The sequence below is a fragment of the Miniopterus schreibersii genome (genome assembly GCF_964146895.1).
Source record: "Miniopterus schreibersii genome assembly, chromosome: 1".
NCBI lineage: Eukaryota > Metazoa > Chordata > Mammalia > Chiroptera > Miniopteridae > Miniopterus > Miniopterus schreibersii.
The window spans coordinates 7,713,407-7,726,512 of NC_138101.1; the positions used below are offsets into that span (position 1 = coordinate 7,713,407).

Consider the following 13,106-nt stretch of genomic DNA (forward strand, 5'->3'; position numbering starts at 1 on the left):
TAATCATTCCGTGCGTGGAGCCGGGCATTCCCATGGCTCGGCAGGCCTGTCTCTGCCTCCTCGGGGATGAAGGCTTTCTTTGAGGAGGAGGAGGTGTGGGGAGTCAGAATGAGGTGTGACAGCTTTGTTTCGGAGGGCACAGCCCTCATTTTTGAGTCACCGCCTGTCCTGCATGGGTCCACACCAAGGAGCCAGTTCTCTCCACCTGGAGTGCGGGGCAGGCTTGGGGGACAAGCTGCCCCGAGCCCGAGAAGCACTGCTGGCCTGGACCAGCCGTGTGACCTCAGGCACTGACGAATCTGTATCTGTCAAAGGGGGTAATAATGCCTATCTCATCTTATTGAGGGCATAGAGAATTTCTTCAACACCTAATGGTATTATGATGATAATTGTGATCCTCATGGTCCTTGGACAGGCTGGAGCTCATCTCTGAGTCAGATGCATGTCCCATGCCCTCTGCCAGTGCTCATCTCTCCCTGAACTGGCCACAATTTCATCAGTGGGCGAGCCCACTGGGTGACATGGATGAACCTGGACGTCCTGGCAATGCCCAATTGTCCCATAGTTTTAAAGTTCTTATTTTCATTTTCTGGATTCCTAACAGACTAGCAACCAACAGTTGGTGAACCTGCAGTGACCCCTGCATGACACTTTTGAGGTCTATAATGTGCGGGCACTGAGATGCACAGGGGATTTGCTGGTATGGTTCCTGCCGCCCTCCCCACCCCGACTTCAGTGCTTAGTACGGGTTTGTCGCTGATCCGTCTGGATGCGTGGACGGTGAATGGTCTGCTCAGACCCCAGCCCGTTCTGATGGCCAGGAACTACAGTTGGTCTCCGCCTCTGGCAGGGATTCCTGTTTCCTTCTCAGGCTTTGTATTTAGGTGGGAAAGGGGGTTGCATTGTAATCCCTTCTCATGCTTAAGACCAAGGAAAATATCTTGGCTGGTAGTCAAAACCTTACAAAAATAAAAAATGGAAACACCTCACAGGATTCCAAATGCCGACCCCAGCCACACTCATCCTCCCAGAGGCCACTTCACTTCATACGGGGGGTGGGGTGCATTTTCCACAGCTAATTGCCCAGGTCTTCCAGGCACTGGGTTATACGACTTTGCTCAGTGGGAGCTACGTGCAGGGACCAATGATCTTTAAAGTATAGCAATAACAACAACAACAAAAGTGTAGGAATAACAACAACAACAAAATCTTCCTTCACTTGGGAAATTAAAGGTACAGGATCAAAAAACATTACTGTGAAACCTAAATGTTTTCAAGCCCAATAGATGCTGCTGCTTACTTGAAGACCTGAACTTATTTAACAATAACAACAACAAAAAGCTTATGGATAATATTGAAAACACTCAGTGGTAATGATTCTACATTTATAATAGCATTTATGTTGGGAAAAGGTGTCAAATATACGCACGTGTCCCAGACTTCCTCCTGTTACCCTACTTGGCAGATCCCATTAATCACTGGCTTCTCTCTTTTCTGATCTATCACATGGCTTCAGCATCTCAGTGAAGAATCCAAGGCCATGACCAATGTATGACAAGTGAGATGAGACTGACTTGGCTTCCTGTTGTCACAATTTAGGCTTAAATGTGTTCTTCACATGCATTATCATTCTAACTTTCACATGTGATGCACTTACCACGATTCCCAATGCGCATAATCACTCGTATATGAAAAAACAGGGGCTCCAAGAAATTAAGGCAATTGATCAATATTATATAAGAAGTTGCGAAAGGGAGAGTTGAACTCTGATCTGCTCTCACACAGCACAGGAGTGGACTAGTAGTTAGCATGCTCCTTCTGTGTGCCAGGGTCTTATAAATTCTAACTCATCTCATCTTATAAATTGCTCCAACCTGTGGAACACCATTCCTCCCAATATTCAGATAAAGAGAGGGGGATTCAGAGAAGAAATGACTTGCTCAAGGCCCCTATGAATAGCAAGGAGGATTGGATTTGAATCCGCAATCCTCTGAGTCCACAGCACGCTAGTTATTTTCCTTAACACGTGCCCCAGAGCTCAGTGTCTGCTTGCAGAGGATACCGCCTGGGGCAGGACACGGCAAAGTGCTTAGAGGAAAGGGATTCATGACTGCGGCCAACTGAACATCACTTCAGCGCTCGACACTTAGAGAAAAGATTAAATAAACAGTCACAGCACCGCACTGGAATATTTTGCAGCTATTATAGATGGCTAATAGCATGGCTATGTAGAAACATGCAAAAGTGTTTACCAAATAACATTAAGAAAATGCATGTATACTGATTATATTAATGCGGATACTATGCATATGCAGGGTAAAGGGTAAGAGGGAGCACAGACAATGTCTTCTGGTTGGGATACAGGATAAGATGCTTTAAAGTCACGTTAAACATAATGCATAAAAACGTTTACATAGCCTGGCCAGCGTGGCTCAGCTGTTGAGCATCGACCTAGGATCCAGGAGATTGCAGTTTGATTCCAGGTGAGGGCACATGCCCGGGTTGTGGGCTCGATCCCCAGCCGGGGGCGTGCAGGAGGCAGCCGATCAATGACTCCCATCATTGATGTTTCTCTCTCTCTCCCTCTCCCTTCCTCTCTCTGAAATCAATAAAGACATATTTTTTTTTTAAAAAAAAGGTTATGTATCCCAGCATCAAGAAAATCTGGTTAAATAAAATAGACAAAAATAATCACCCACTAAGAAAGTTGTAGTTCTATTGCATTTTGTTTTGTTTTGCTTTGGTTTTTGGTCTCATTTAAAATCTAGTCTTCCATTTACAAACTCCACCCACCAGCCATCCGTTCAAGCGAGGTTTACTGGTGCTTATTGTGATCTGGACCTTGTGAGGCTCGAGAAATGTGAAGTTATCGATCTGTCCTCAGGTTGCTCCGAGTCAAGTGCAGGAGACAGGCGAGTGGAGTGACAATTCTTATAGAGGATCTACCAAGAGCTAAGCGTAGGCCCAGGAGCGCTGGGCTCAGAAGAGGTGATGGGCCAGGGGCCCGAAGGTTGGGAAGGAGGTAGCCTGGAAAAACCAGATGGCAAAGAAGGGGAGGAACCGTGTTCTAGGCAGAGTCTTACTGCACGAAGGCATGAAGCCAACAAAGCATGACAAGTCTGGGGAACTGCAAGGGGTCGTGTGGCCCTAGGATGACAGGTGAGATGGAGAAGGGATGTGGGGCGAGGCTGGGGAGCAGCAGAGGCTGGATCGGAGAGGACCTGGTGCCCTGGAAACCAGAAACAGTCCAATTTAAGTCACCCGCTGAGACCATGGGGTATCCTCTTGGATAATAGGAAAGGAGAAATTTCTGGGCGTAAGTCCCCAGCTGAGGCCGGACAGTGTGAACCGGAAGCAGACCTACTTGTAAGAACATCTTCGGCTCCTTGGGAAAGGGAAAACGCCTTATCCATTTTCATAAACACCCTGCTTTTGTGTGTGGCACAAAGTAGATGTGGCCAAAGTGTCTCTGGGTTAGAAGATTGACTTAAAATTTAAAATAAATCCAGACTACCCCAAATCCTCAAAGAGGCAGGCTGCTGTATGGGTCAGGGGTGCCCACAAAGAGTGTCGAGCACGCGAGGATTGGTTACCACTATTGCTGATGGGAGAGGGTGGAGCTGCACACTGTTCTCATGGCCATCCCGGAGGTTCGTGCAGGCTTCCTTTAAATGCTTAAGGACCTGATTTCCGCAGGGCCCACCCTCTCATCTTTATGGGATGTGACATGAAATAGTCAGCCATTATTTCTTTTCGATTTAAACATCTTATTATTTAAAGTCATTGAATGAAAAGTTACTGCAAACAGTCAACATTCACAGATGAAAACTGCAGACAAGAAATTGGAAGTGATGGCCATTTCAAACCTTGACTTGGAAAGGCTTTCACATTGGTGAAGTGAAGGTGAAAATTAAGAAGGGTCCTGTTCCTGGGTGTGCCGACCCATAGGCACCCTTCTCATAAGCTCTGAACACTGAGAAACCCAATGAGCCACTCAGTTCTACCCAGTGGCCCTTAGCAACAGAGAGGTGGGACCTTCCCATGTATTTATCTCACTAGAATCCAGTGAGAGGGTGTGTAATACCCCATTTCCCAGATAAGGAAGTTGAGGCTCAGAGAGGTCAAGTAACTTGTCCAGGGTCACGCAGCTAGCAAGTGGCTGTCCTCAGATATATACTCTCATTGGTCTGGCCCTGAAGTCAGGTCTGAATGCAGAGCCTACAGCTTTGGGAGAACATAGCCCCAGCTATCCAGGCTGGGAGCACTCACCCGCTGCCCCTCTCCCCTGGGCAGACTTTGGTTTCCCTCTGAGAGCAACCTGGTTTGCGTCTGTCAAAACCGCGAGGGTACTGAAGTGAGGTGGGGGGCGAAGCTGACTGGCTCCTGCCATGCTTGGGTTTGGCTCTGGGGCACCTGGGCTGGATAGCAAAGGTGTCCTCTCCCTCTACCCAGGAAGAGGACCCTGCCATCCTCATATTTAATCCTTTCAGAGGCTCCTAGCCCAGTAGCCCGACCAGCCAGTTGCTCCAAGACCTGACCCCCAACTAGCTCTCCTGCCTGTCCTGGCCTCTCACTTCATGTCCCAGCATCATGAAACTGCTTGGAACTCCAGCCCCAAATCCATGCTCCTTCGCTTCCCTCTGGTGGGAATGGCCTCCTGCCCTTTCCTCTGGTTTGCCTTTATTTATTCCTCCACACTCAGAACAGGCACCATCTCCTCCAGGAGGCCTTCTCTGGCTCTTCTGAGATGTCTGTTTTGTACTTCCACGATTCCATCTGGACACCTCTATCATGGTATTTACCATATTGTACAAATGTTCTCTGCTTATGAGTCTGACCTTCACGGGAGTGAGCTTCCTGACGGCCGAGGCCATGACCTTTGAGTCTTCAGCATCTAGCCTGGCACCTGGCACATGGCAACGAGTGCACGAGTTGAAACCATTTGTCAAAATCACTCTTAACTGGAAGAAAAGTCTGGCCAAACCATGCCAGCATTTCAACATAGGCAAAAATGATCGTGAATACAAAACACATCTCCTAACCTGTGGAGTGCTTAAGGGTGAAGAAGTGATAGCACAGGCTTCAGGGTGGGGTGGGTGCCCTGGGGAAATGAACGTTACACATGGTAATAAAGGAACTCGGCGCCTCAGACGCAGGGGAGTGTGGGCCACGGCCACTGCCTTCTGGTTCCTTCTAGGGGCCAATGCTTGCTTTATGAAGGAAACCAAATCCCCTTCCTACAAGGGGACAAGTGCAATCCACTAAACACCGCTGGGACGTATGTTACCCTGTTAGGTAGACCATATAAGGAGGCATAAGTATTATATACTTAGAGAAAGTTTGCCTAACAATTAATTTTTTTAAATAAAAACTGACTTTATATGCAAACCAGAAAATCTGTTACATGTCACACAGATGGTCCCTAAGAAGCCTTAGAAATGCGTGTCTGTGTTACAGCACTGGTTGGAATTTCTTCAGGGACCCTCTGGAGGGCACACCGAGTCTCCCCGGGGGTGACGGTTCCTGGGCAGAGACGCAGAAGCCGTGAACTCCACATTAGAAACTTGCGACAACCAAAAGGGACACAGTACCAAAGCGTTTGATGACAAACACTGCCAGCCCCTGAATAATTCATTCCAGGAATGATAGAAATGCACAGAGGAAGCTCAGCCCCGACGCAGTCTAGGTTTGGTGCTTGTTAATTAAGTTCCTTCCTCCGTTGATCACACACACACACACACACACACACACACACACACACACACACACAGTGCTATATTACCTCCGTCTACCTCCTTGGTTCAAGAGACATATCAACCTCTCGAGGACTTTTCAGACTCACCAGGAAATATAAGCATTGCATTGGTCTTACCCTGAGGTAGTTGAGGGTGAAATTTGTTAGCCCCATCCTGGTGATGTTTTTGGACAGCTGATCCAGGACCTGAGGATCTTGTGCCTAAACAGGGGGAAAAAAATCGTATATTTTATGCCTGCAAGAGGATCTCAAGAGAGTCTCAGACTGTCCTACAGCTGCTGAGAAATGCAATCTTGACACTGTCGATTTTCCTCAGAGGGCCAGGTTGCTGGAGATAATTTAATTTACATTTTAAGACACGTGCATGGAAGGCTCAAGGACACTTGTGGATCAATGGTGTGGGACCTGCGGCCAGGGAGAGTCAAACAGAGTCAGATGTGCTTTCAGTCCTTGGGAGAAACAACTCTGCTTGCTCCTCGAGAGGCCCCGAGTCTTCAGGAGGAGGGTGGTTAAGAGCTGCCAGGGCACCTCTAGGTCTCCGGCACCCATCAGAAAGGGTGCAGCCTCTGCCCTGGGGAGAGCCCTGCTTTAGGAGGAGCCTCTGTTTCCTGTTGTGATCGTGTTTTAACAGCGTGGAGCTGAGGACTACATTTGAAAACTTTGTAACTGCCATGGCTTACGTATAAAATAAATTTGTGTATAAAATAAATATACATATTTATATTTAAGAACTCGAACTCGAACTCTCCTCCCCATTCAGCTGAGGCTAGATTAGACGTCCTCGACAATGTCATCCCGCAGGACCGCAGGGTAAGCACGACTCTTCCCAAACTTCAGCCCCATTTAAAGAGGGATGTAACTAACCTTCACGGGCCACCTCAAATGTTCTGTTTGGTTAGAAAAAAAGGAAAATTCTTCCTGGATATCATTTTAAGATGAATCTCTTGGTTGATGCTTTTCTTTCTGTTTATCTTCCTTCTTTCTTAACTGGTCTGAGCGGAATGGTGCTAAACAGAGGGAGACTTAAGTAACTATCCCTTTATCTCCGTGTCTGATTCATGAGACTGTCTAGGTTATCCTAACACTTTAATTTAGTCTTTTCTGAAGACTTTCCTCACAGTGACAAAACCAATTGGCTCTCTGTATATAAATAAAAAGACAAAATGTAGGAGACAACAGAATGTGTCACTTTTCATATCGGTTTCTGGAAAGGGGGTCCTCTCAGGACATGCGGCCAGTATTTATTGAACCTCCCGCGTGCCAGTAAGAGCTGGCTCTATATAGAGATGCATCAGGTAGTTGTGCTCGACCTCAAGGAGCTTACACTATAGTTGGACAACAGGACAATAGTAAATAAGGGGAAGGATGTGGTAGCTGCTGCTGCTACAAGCCAATCGCCATACTTACAGAGGACCTACTATGTGCCAGGCACTGTTCTATGTTCTTTAGATGCGTGAACTCTTAGTTCTCAGACCAATCCTCTGAGGCAGGCTCTGTGACTACTGATTTTATAGATGAGGGACTGGAAGCACAGAGATGTCATGTCACTTGGCCAAGGTCGCACAGGAGCAGGGATACAAACCTATGTGGTCTCATTCCAGGGCCAGGTTCCCGACCACTACCCTCAGTCTCTTTTGAGAATAATAACAGTGGCTACTCTAGGCTGCTTCAAGGAGAGTAGAGGATGTGAACTGGGCTTTGAAAACTGAGAAACACTTGGGCCACGGAGAGGCAGAAGCAATGGAGCAGGAGAGTAGGGGTCTTAGAGTGGCCACAGAAGAAAGGCCAAGGGCAGAGACTGGGTTACGCTGTCTGGAGGAGAGGGTTGGAGACAAAAGCCAGGAGAGATGGCCTGGAGTGGGGTAGTTAGGAGACAGTTGGCTTATCAGTCTAGGTTTGGGAGTTGGAACCAGCTGAGCTGAAACCTTGATTTTGCCACTTTTAGACTGAAAATCATGGGGCAACTGATTGAACTCGGAGCCTCAGTCTCCTCACTTCTACAACAGGAATAATAAATGATAACTCAACTCTCTAAGTTACTCTGGGGATTAATTATAATGGTCATACACTGTTTAGCACAGGCCTGGCATAGGAAACACCCAACAAATGCCAGCTACTGTTATCTTATTCGCTTTTGATTATATTGGGTCTTAAAAATCAGGCTCATTAAGGCTCAGTTTGCTCCAAACATTTTTCAGGGACTGTACCTGCGTAGTTCCCATCGAGTCTTCCCTTTAAAACATATCTCTAGATTGGCACTGAATCCACCCTTGCATCTAGATGGTGTTCAGTTAATCTGATGTGATTTATGTCCAGTGGAAACCAAGGGAACCCCAAACATTCCAGCTCATTCCAACACTGGTCAGAAAGGGCCAACTCCTGTTGACAGATCTGAGGCCCATGTGCCCCTGTCTCCTCGGATGGTTCTAATCAAAACTGGAAACTGTTTTTCTTTCTTTTTGTTTGATTTCTTCCCCCAGTTACAAATAGGTTTATTGGCCCAGGCAGAGCAGTACTGGATAATGATTGAACGGAATTAAAGAAAAGTACAAACTGTTTCCTGGGGTAACCTCGATTTAGAGTTTCAAATAATAAAGTATCAAAATAAAAAAAGGCCCAGAATTCACCACACTCGAAACAAAGGAGGAGGAAGTGGGCCTGTGGATTATAATGGTGAGGGAGAGACTGGGCATTGGAGTTGATCATGCGGAGTGTGAAGGCTGCAGGAGCTCTTCGCAGGGAAGCTGAGCTTTGGCCCTGGATAGAGGGGGGAACAGGAGGGAGCGAAGGAGAAAGGACGGCGCTTACGTGCATGGCGAGGATGCTGCGTGGGACCAGCTCTCGGTACTGTCTAATGGTAAAGTGCCAGGTTTTTATTCTCATGAGATCGTCGAAGGTGAACTCCAGGATCAGTCTGCCTTCTGTACACACCTAGAAGCGACAAACGACACACTCATTGGTAGTGCACTTTGTGACTCACACGTCAGCTACTCAACACCGTCTCCTTTACTATCTGGGTGGCTCTGGATCTTGACAAAATGGGACGCAAGTGGCTTATCCACAGCATATGAGGCAGGTACAAGCTCAAGAGTCAGTGGGCTCCAAAGGCAGTGCAGCTGCTTACTGGCCAGGGTTTGTTAGTGACCCTGCTAGTTACTAATGAAACTCTGTGAGCCTCTATTTCTTCACTTGAAAATATGGGCACAAAACCCACCCTACAGCAAGATTAGGTCCTAAACGTGTGGCATAGAGTATGGACCCCACAAAACAGCATCCTCCTACCAACTTTTTTTCCATTTTCATGACCCTTTGATGATAGAAGCTTGAGTTATTGTTTTAATTTTAGTTAATCCTATTTTGGGAGAAAGTATCTAACAAAATTAATTCATGTTGAAGTGTGAGATACTATAAGATTACTCAACCAGAGGTTCTCACTTCCAAAGAGAAGTTCCAGAGGGCGATGCTTAACCCAAGGATGTGGGTACCAGTTACTGACGTGTGGAAGTTAGAGGCATATTTAGAGAATATTCCTTAAATCGCATCATATCAGCAATGACAAATTCTGCTTGCATAAGGGGCCAGCCTTTTGGGGGGGTGGGTGGCAAATTTATCTTTCTAAGGAAAATATATATGTATTATTAATAAAAAAGAATTTCTGAGGCTCTCTTCCTTGATAGACTGATTAGTTATAGGGGAACTTTGTAATCTTTTGAGATTCAAATCATTTTTTGCACGTAGTTCCTATTTTATTTACCTTTCTTTTCACTGTTAATGACTTTTAAATGGAAGAAAACACTAGGCACTCACACTACTCAGCCTATTTTGACTATAAGACAGGCAGTGGTGGTCGCACGTTGGTCCAGTTTAAATCATTACAACTCATCATCCAGTCCATGCTGGCCTCAGAGAAAGAGTACAGAATAGTGGATGGAGGCTTTGGCATCACAAAGTACTGGATTCGAGTCCTGACTCTATTTTTCACTCATTTTGAAACTTTGGGAATGTCAAATTCCCTAAGTTCCAGTTTCCTCATCTGTAAAATGAGAATAAAAGTATCTTCAGGCAGGGTTGCTGGAAAGATATATTAAAGGAAATTTTGTATGTAGGTTGCCTAGCATTGCACTGAGCACATAATAGGCTGACAGTACATTAACAGCTCCACAGATAAAAGAAACTCAAGTGAACAACACAGAATTGTAGAGCAGTTGTGTTACTTGAGACCTAAGGATTCAGTAGAGGTGTCTCGGGGGCTCTGCTGGGAAGAGCTTGGCCTCCACCTGGACTCTGAGGTCCCTTCCCACCTTCTAGATTCCGCCAGATCAACCTCAGTTCTATTTGTTTTAATACATTGGGCTTCTGACCAAGCTTTTTTGGAGAAAGGTTTCCTATGCTAAAAACAAACACAAAACTTTGGAAATCACTGTACTATATAATTTTAAAAAAACATAAATAACAATAAACTCAATAGGGGATATGATCATTTCTAAAACTATAGCCCATGAAGATAATTAGCAATTTTTATCAACCTTTTATGAAATATTAATACTCATTTTCCCTCTGGGAATTTAATACAAAAGGCCACCATATTGAGTTCCAATGATATCCTAGGCACTGGGTTAGGTGCTTTCTGTTGACTCTAATTTAATGCAGTGTTTTCTTTAAGCCAGCTACAGGGAGAATTAGTAACATGAGTGGATAGGGTGCTACTTAAGAAAGAAGCTATTAATGCCTGCCATTTTCATTTTATCAGAGGTCTCAGAAGCACTGTAAGATAATTATCGATAATCTGGGTGAAGACCTCTAACTCAAATCCAATTAGCAGAATCTGTGGGTAATTTCAGGCATGTGGGCACCTTGCCCCCACACTCCTCAGTTGAGTGATCTTCAGAGCCTTGCTCCTGATTTTGGCCATGACAGTGGAGCACCCGAAAATGGGGAAGACTTTAGTGTCCCCGAACCACTCCTCTAGAGCATCTTAGCATTGGAATTAATTTACCAAGGGTTTCCGAAGAGCTGCATGGAGATTAAGCCACATAATTCCCTCTGGGTGTTAGCATAACAGCAGCCACCTACAGTGAAGGTTTCCACAAAAGGGGGGTAACTACAGCCAACCAGTGACAGGGAAATACCTTGACAATACAGGACAGAAATATCTGGATGCTATAATCCTGTTTTGATTTCTTTTAAGAGAGAGGATTATTGGATGTTTAAATAAATATTAGCCCAGTTCAATGTCATGCTTCTAATTTATCTAATCTATTTGTTTTATAAACCAGAGACCCAGAGCAGAAGGAGGTTCTGGTTCACCTCGACTGGAATAGAATGGCATAATGGGGAGGCCTGGATGGGGTCCTTCAGATGACTGACTGGATTAGAGCATCTGTAAGGTCCAGTTAAACTGTGTCCTTTGTTTTCTGTGAGATGGCACACCGGTTGAGGACACTTCTTGCGGTCAAACTGTCTTGGGGGCTACAAAAGGGACAGTTGCATCGAGCCTTGGGCTCCTCCTTTCTCAGCCCAAACCAAGGAGCCAGCTTTACCCAGGGCAGCTCAGGAGCAGGAGCACAGTCCCTGGAACAGAATCTGAGTTGCCTGTGTTGGGCGTTTTTCTAAAGGAAAGGCTGGAGGCGAATTTGGTCACTGCTGGTCCTCCCCAGGAAAGTGTGCCCATGAAGCCACTCCGCCCCCGCCCTCATCTTGGAAGTTAAAAGAAATTGAAGTCTTCGTGGTTTATTTTATATGCAACCATCAGCAAATGGAACAGAGGCACTTAATACATAGGGTGTCTCAAAAAATGTATACACACTTTGGTTATTAATTCCAGTGGGTTAAACCTGAAAATAAAGAAACATCAATTGGGCTATCAGAAAAAAGTGTGTATACATTTTTGGGGGACTATATATATATTCCTTGTTTGGAAATGGTAAAAAATGGGCATAGCTTATACAGGGAAATAAACGTTTTCTCTCTTCAGAAAAATTCTCTGCATTCCTCTTAATCAATACAATTAATGTAGCTTTTATCTAAAGTTCCTTTTTTTTTTTTTTTTTGAAAACAGCCTTTCACTTGGAATCCAAAATCAAAAGGGTCCCCAATTAAGAAAACATTTTCTGTTGTGCTGAATTCATGTTACCGTACCATGAGCTCTGACATTTTGTTTCTGTGGTAACCAAAATCAGCTGATTAGTTGGCATGGCAACAGAAAAGATGTAATCCCAGCAGACACACTCTAATCAATGCCCCCAGCACAGATGGTCTCCAGAGGATCAACAAGAAAGGGGCTGGCAGGCATTCAGCGCCTCACGTGCCAGCGGGACTAGGCCAGGGACCAGGGACCGGCAGAGAGCGTTTCTCAAACTAACCGGCAGCTTTTTAACCCTTCGCTCTCTGACTAATTGTGAGGCACTATGGGCCATGTAGTTACATGTATAATACAGTTCTCACCGAGCTTTTATGAAATAAAATGTGTTTTTTAGGTGTGTTTGTTTAATTGTCTTGGTCTTTATGCCTGGAACAGAATGCATGAAATAGTGTTGCTATTATTATTATTATTATTATTATTATTATTTTAGTTACTAGATTACTAGCTTATTATAAAATGACACAATTCAGAAACAGCCAGATGGAAGGGATGCAGAGGGGGGACTATGTGGGAGGGGCGAGGAGTTTCCATGCCCTGAGAGCTCCACTCTCCCCAAATTTCTACAGGTTCACCTGGTGCTTTTAGATGAACAGTTGCATAGTGCTCATTGTATTTTCCTTAGAGATACTGTACATGTAAATGCATATCTATACATATATTAGAGCAATATGGTTGTTGGTCGTGCAATAATTTGGTTAGTTAGGACAAGAGTAGGAATAGCACGTGGTGTCACATGCTCAGGTGAGAGCGATGAGCTGTCAAAGACAAGAGTGAGCGCTCACATAGGAAACTGGCAGGTGCACTGCCACGATACCCGGCTATTGTAGTAAATCATTTCATCATAAATAATTGAGGCCAGAAAAAAAATAAACCTGTGTTTATAGAAGGGACAAAGGTGTCCGTTAGTGGCTGGGATTATTTTTCTAGTTTGTGATACCTAAAAGTCAGCCAACATGTACCCCAGGGAGGACTCATCTCGGCATCCACCAGTATTCCCACCCTCAAATACAATTTGAGAGTCTATGATACCAAAAACCTTGGTGATTGCTCCTCTGATTATGAAGCCTTGTTTTCTATTTGATTTGAAATTGAATATAGAAAAGAAAGGCTTCCTAATGTGTGTTTTAAAACTCTAATTACATATTTATCCATAATCTATAATGTTGCTAGGATCAGGAAATTGCAAAACATGTACTGTGCTCCTGAGGA

General features: G+C 45.0%; 1 protein-coding gene across 11 annotated transcripts in view; it reads right to left on the minus strand.

The window, feature by feature from the left end:
• Positions 1 to 13,106, minus strand: part of LDB2 (LIM domain binding 2) — a 307,232-nt gene that overhangs the window by 49,514 nt on the left and 244,612 nt on the right. For all 11 annotated transcript variants that reach the window (XM_081148004.1, XM_081148005.1, XM_081148000.1 and 8 more), the window contains exons 4-5: positions 8,564 to 8,686; positions 5,873 to 5,956 (exon numbers count right to left, since the gene is read on the minus strand). In XM_081148004.1, coding sequence (XP_081004130.1) covers positions 5,873 to 5,956; positions 8,564 to 8,686 — 207 coding nt within the window. The remainder of the gene's footprint in view (positions 1 to 5,872; positions 5,957 to 8,563; positions 8,687 to 13,106) is intronic.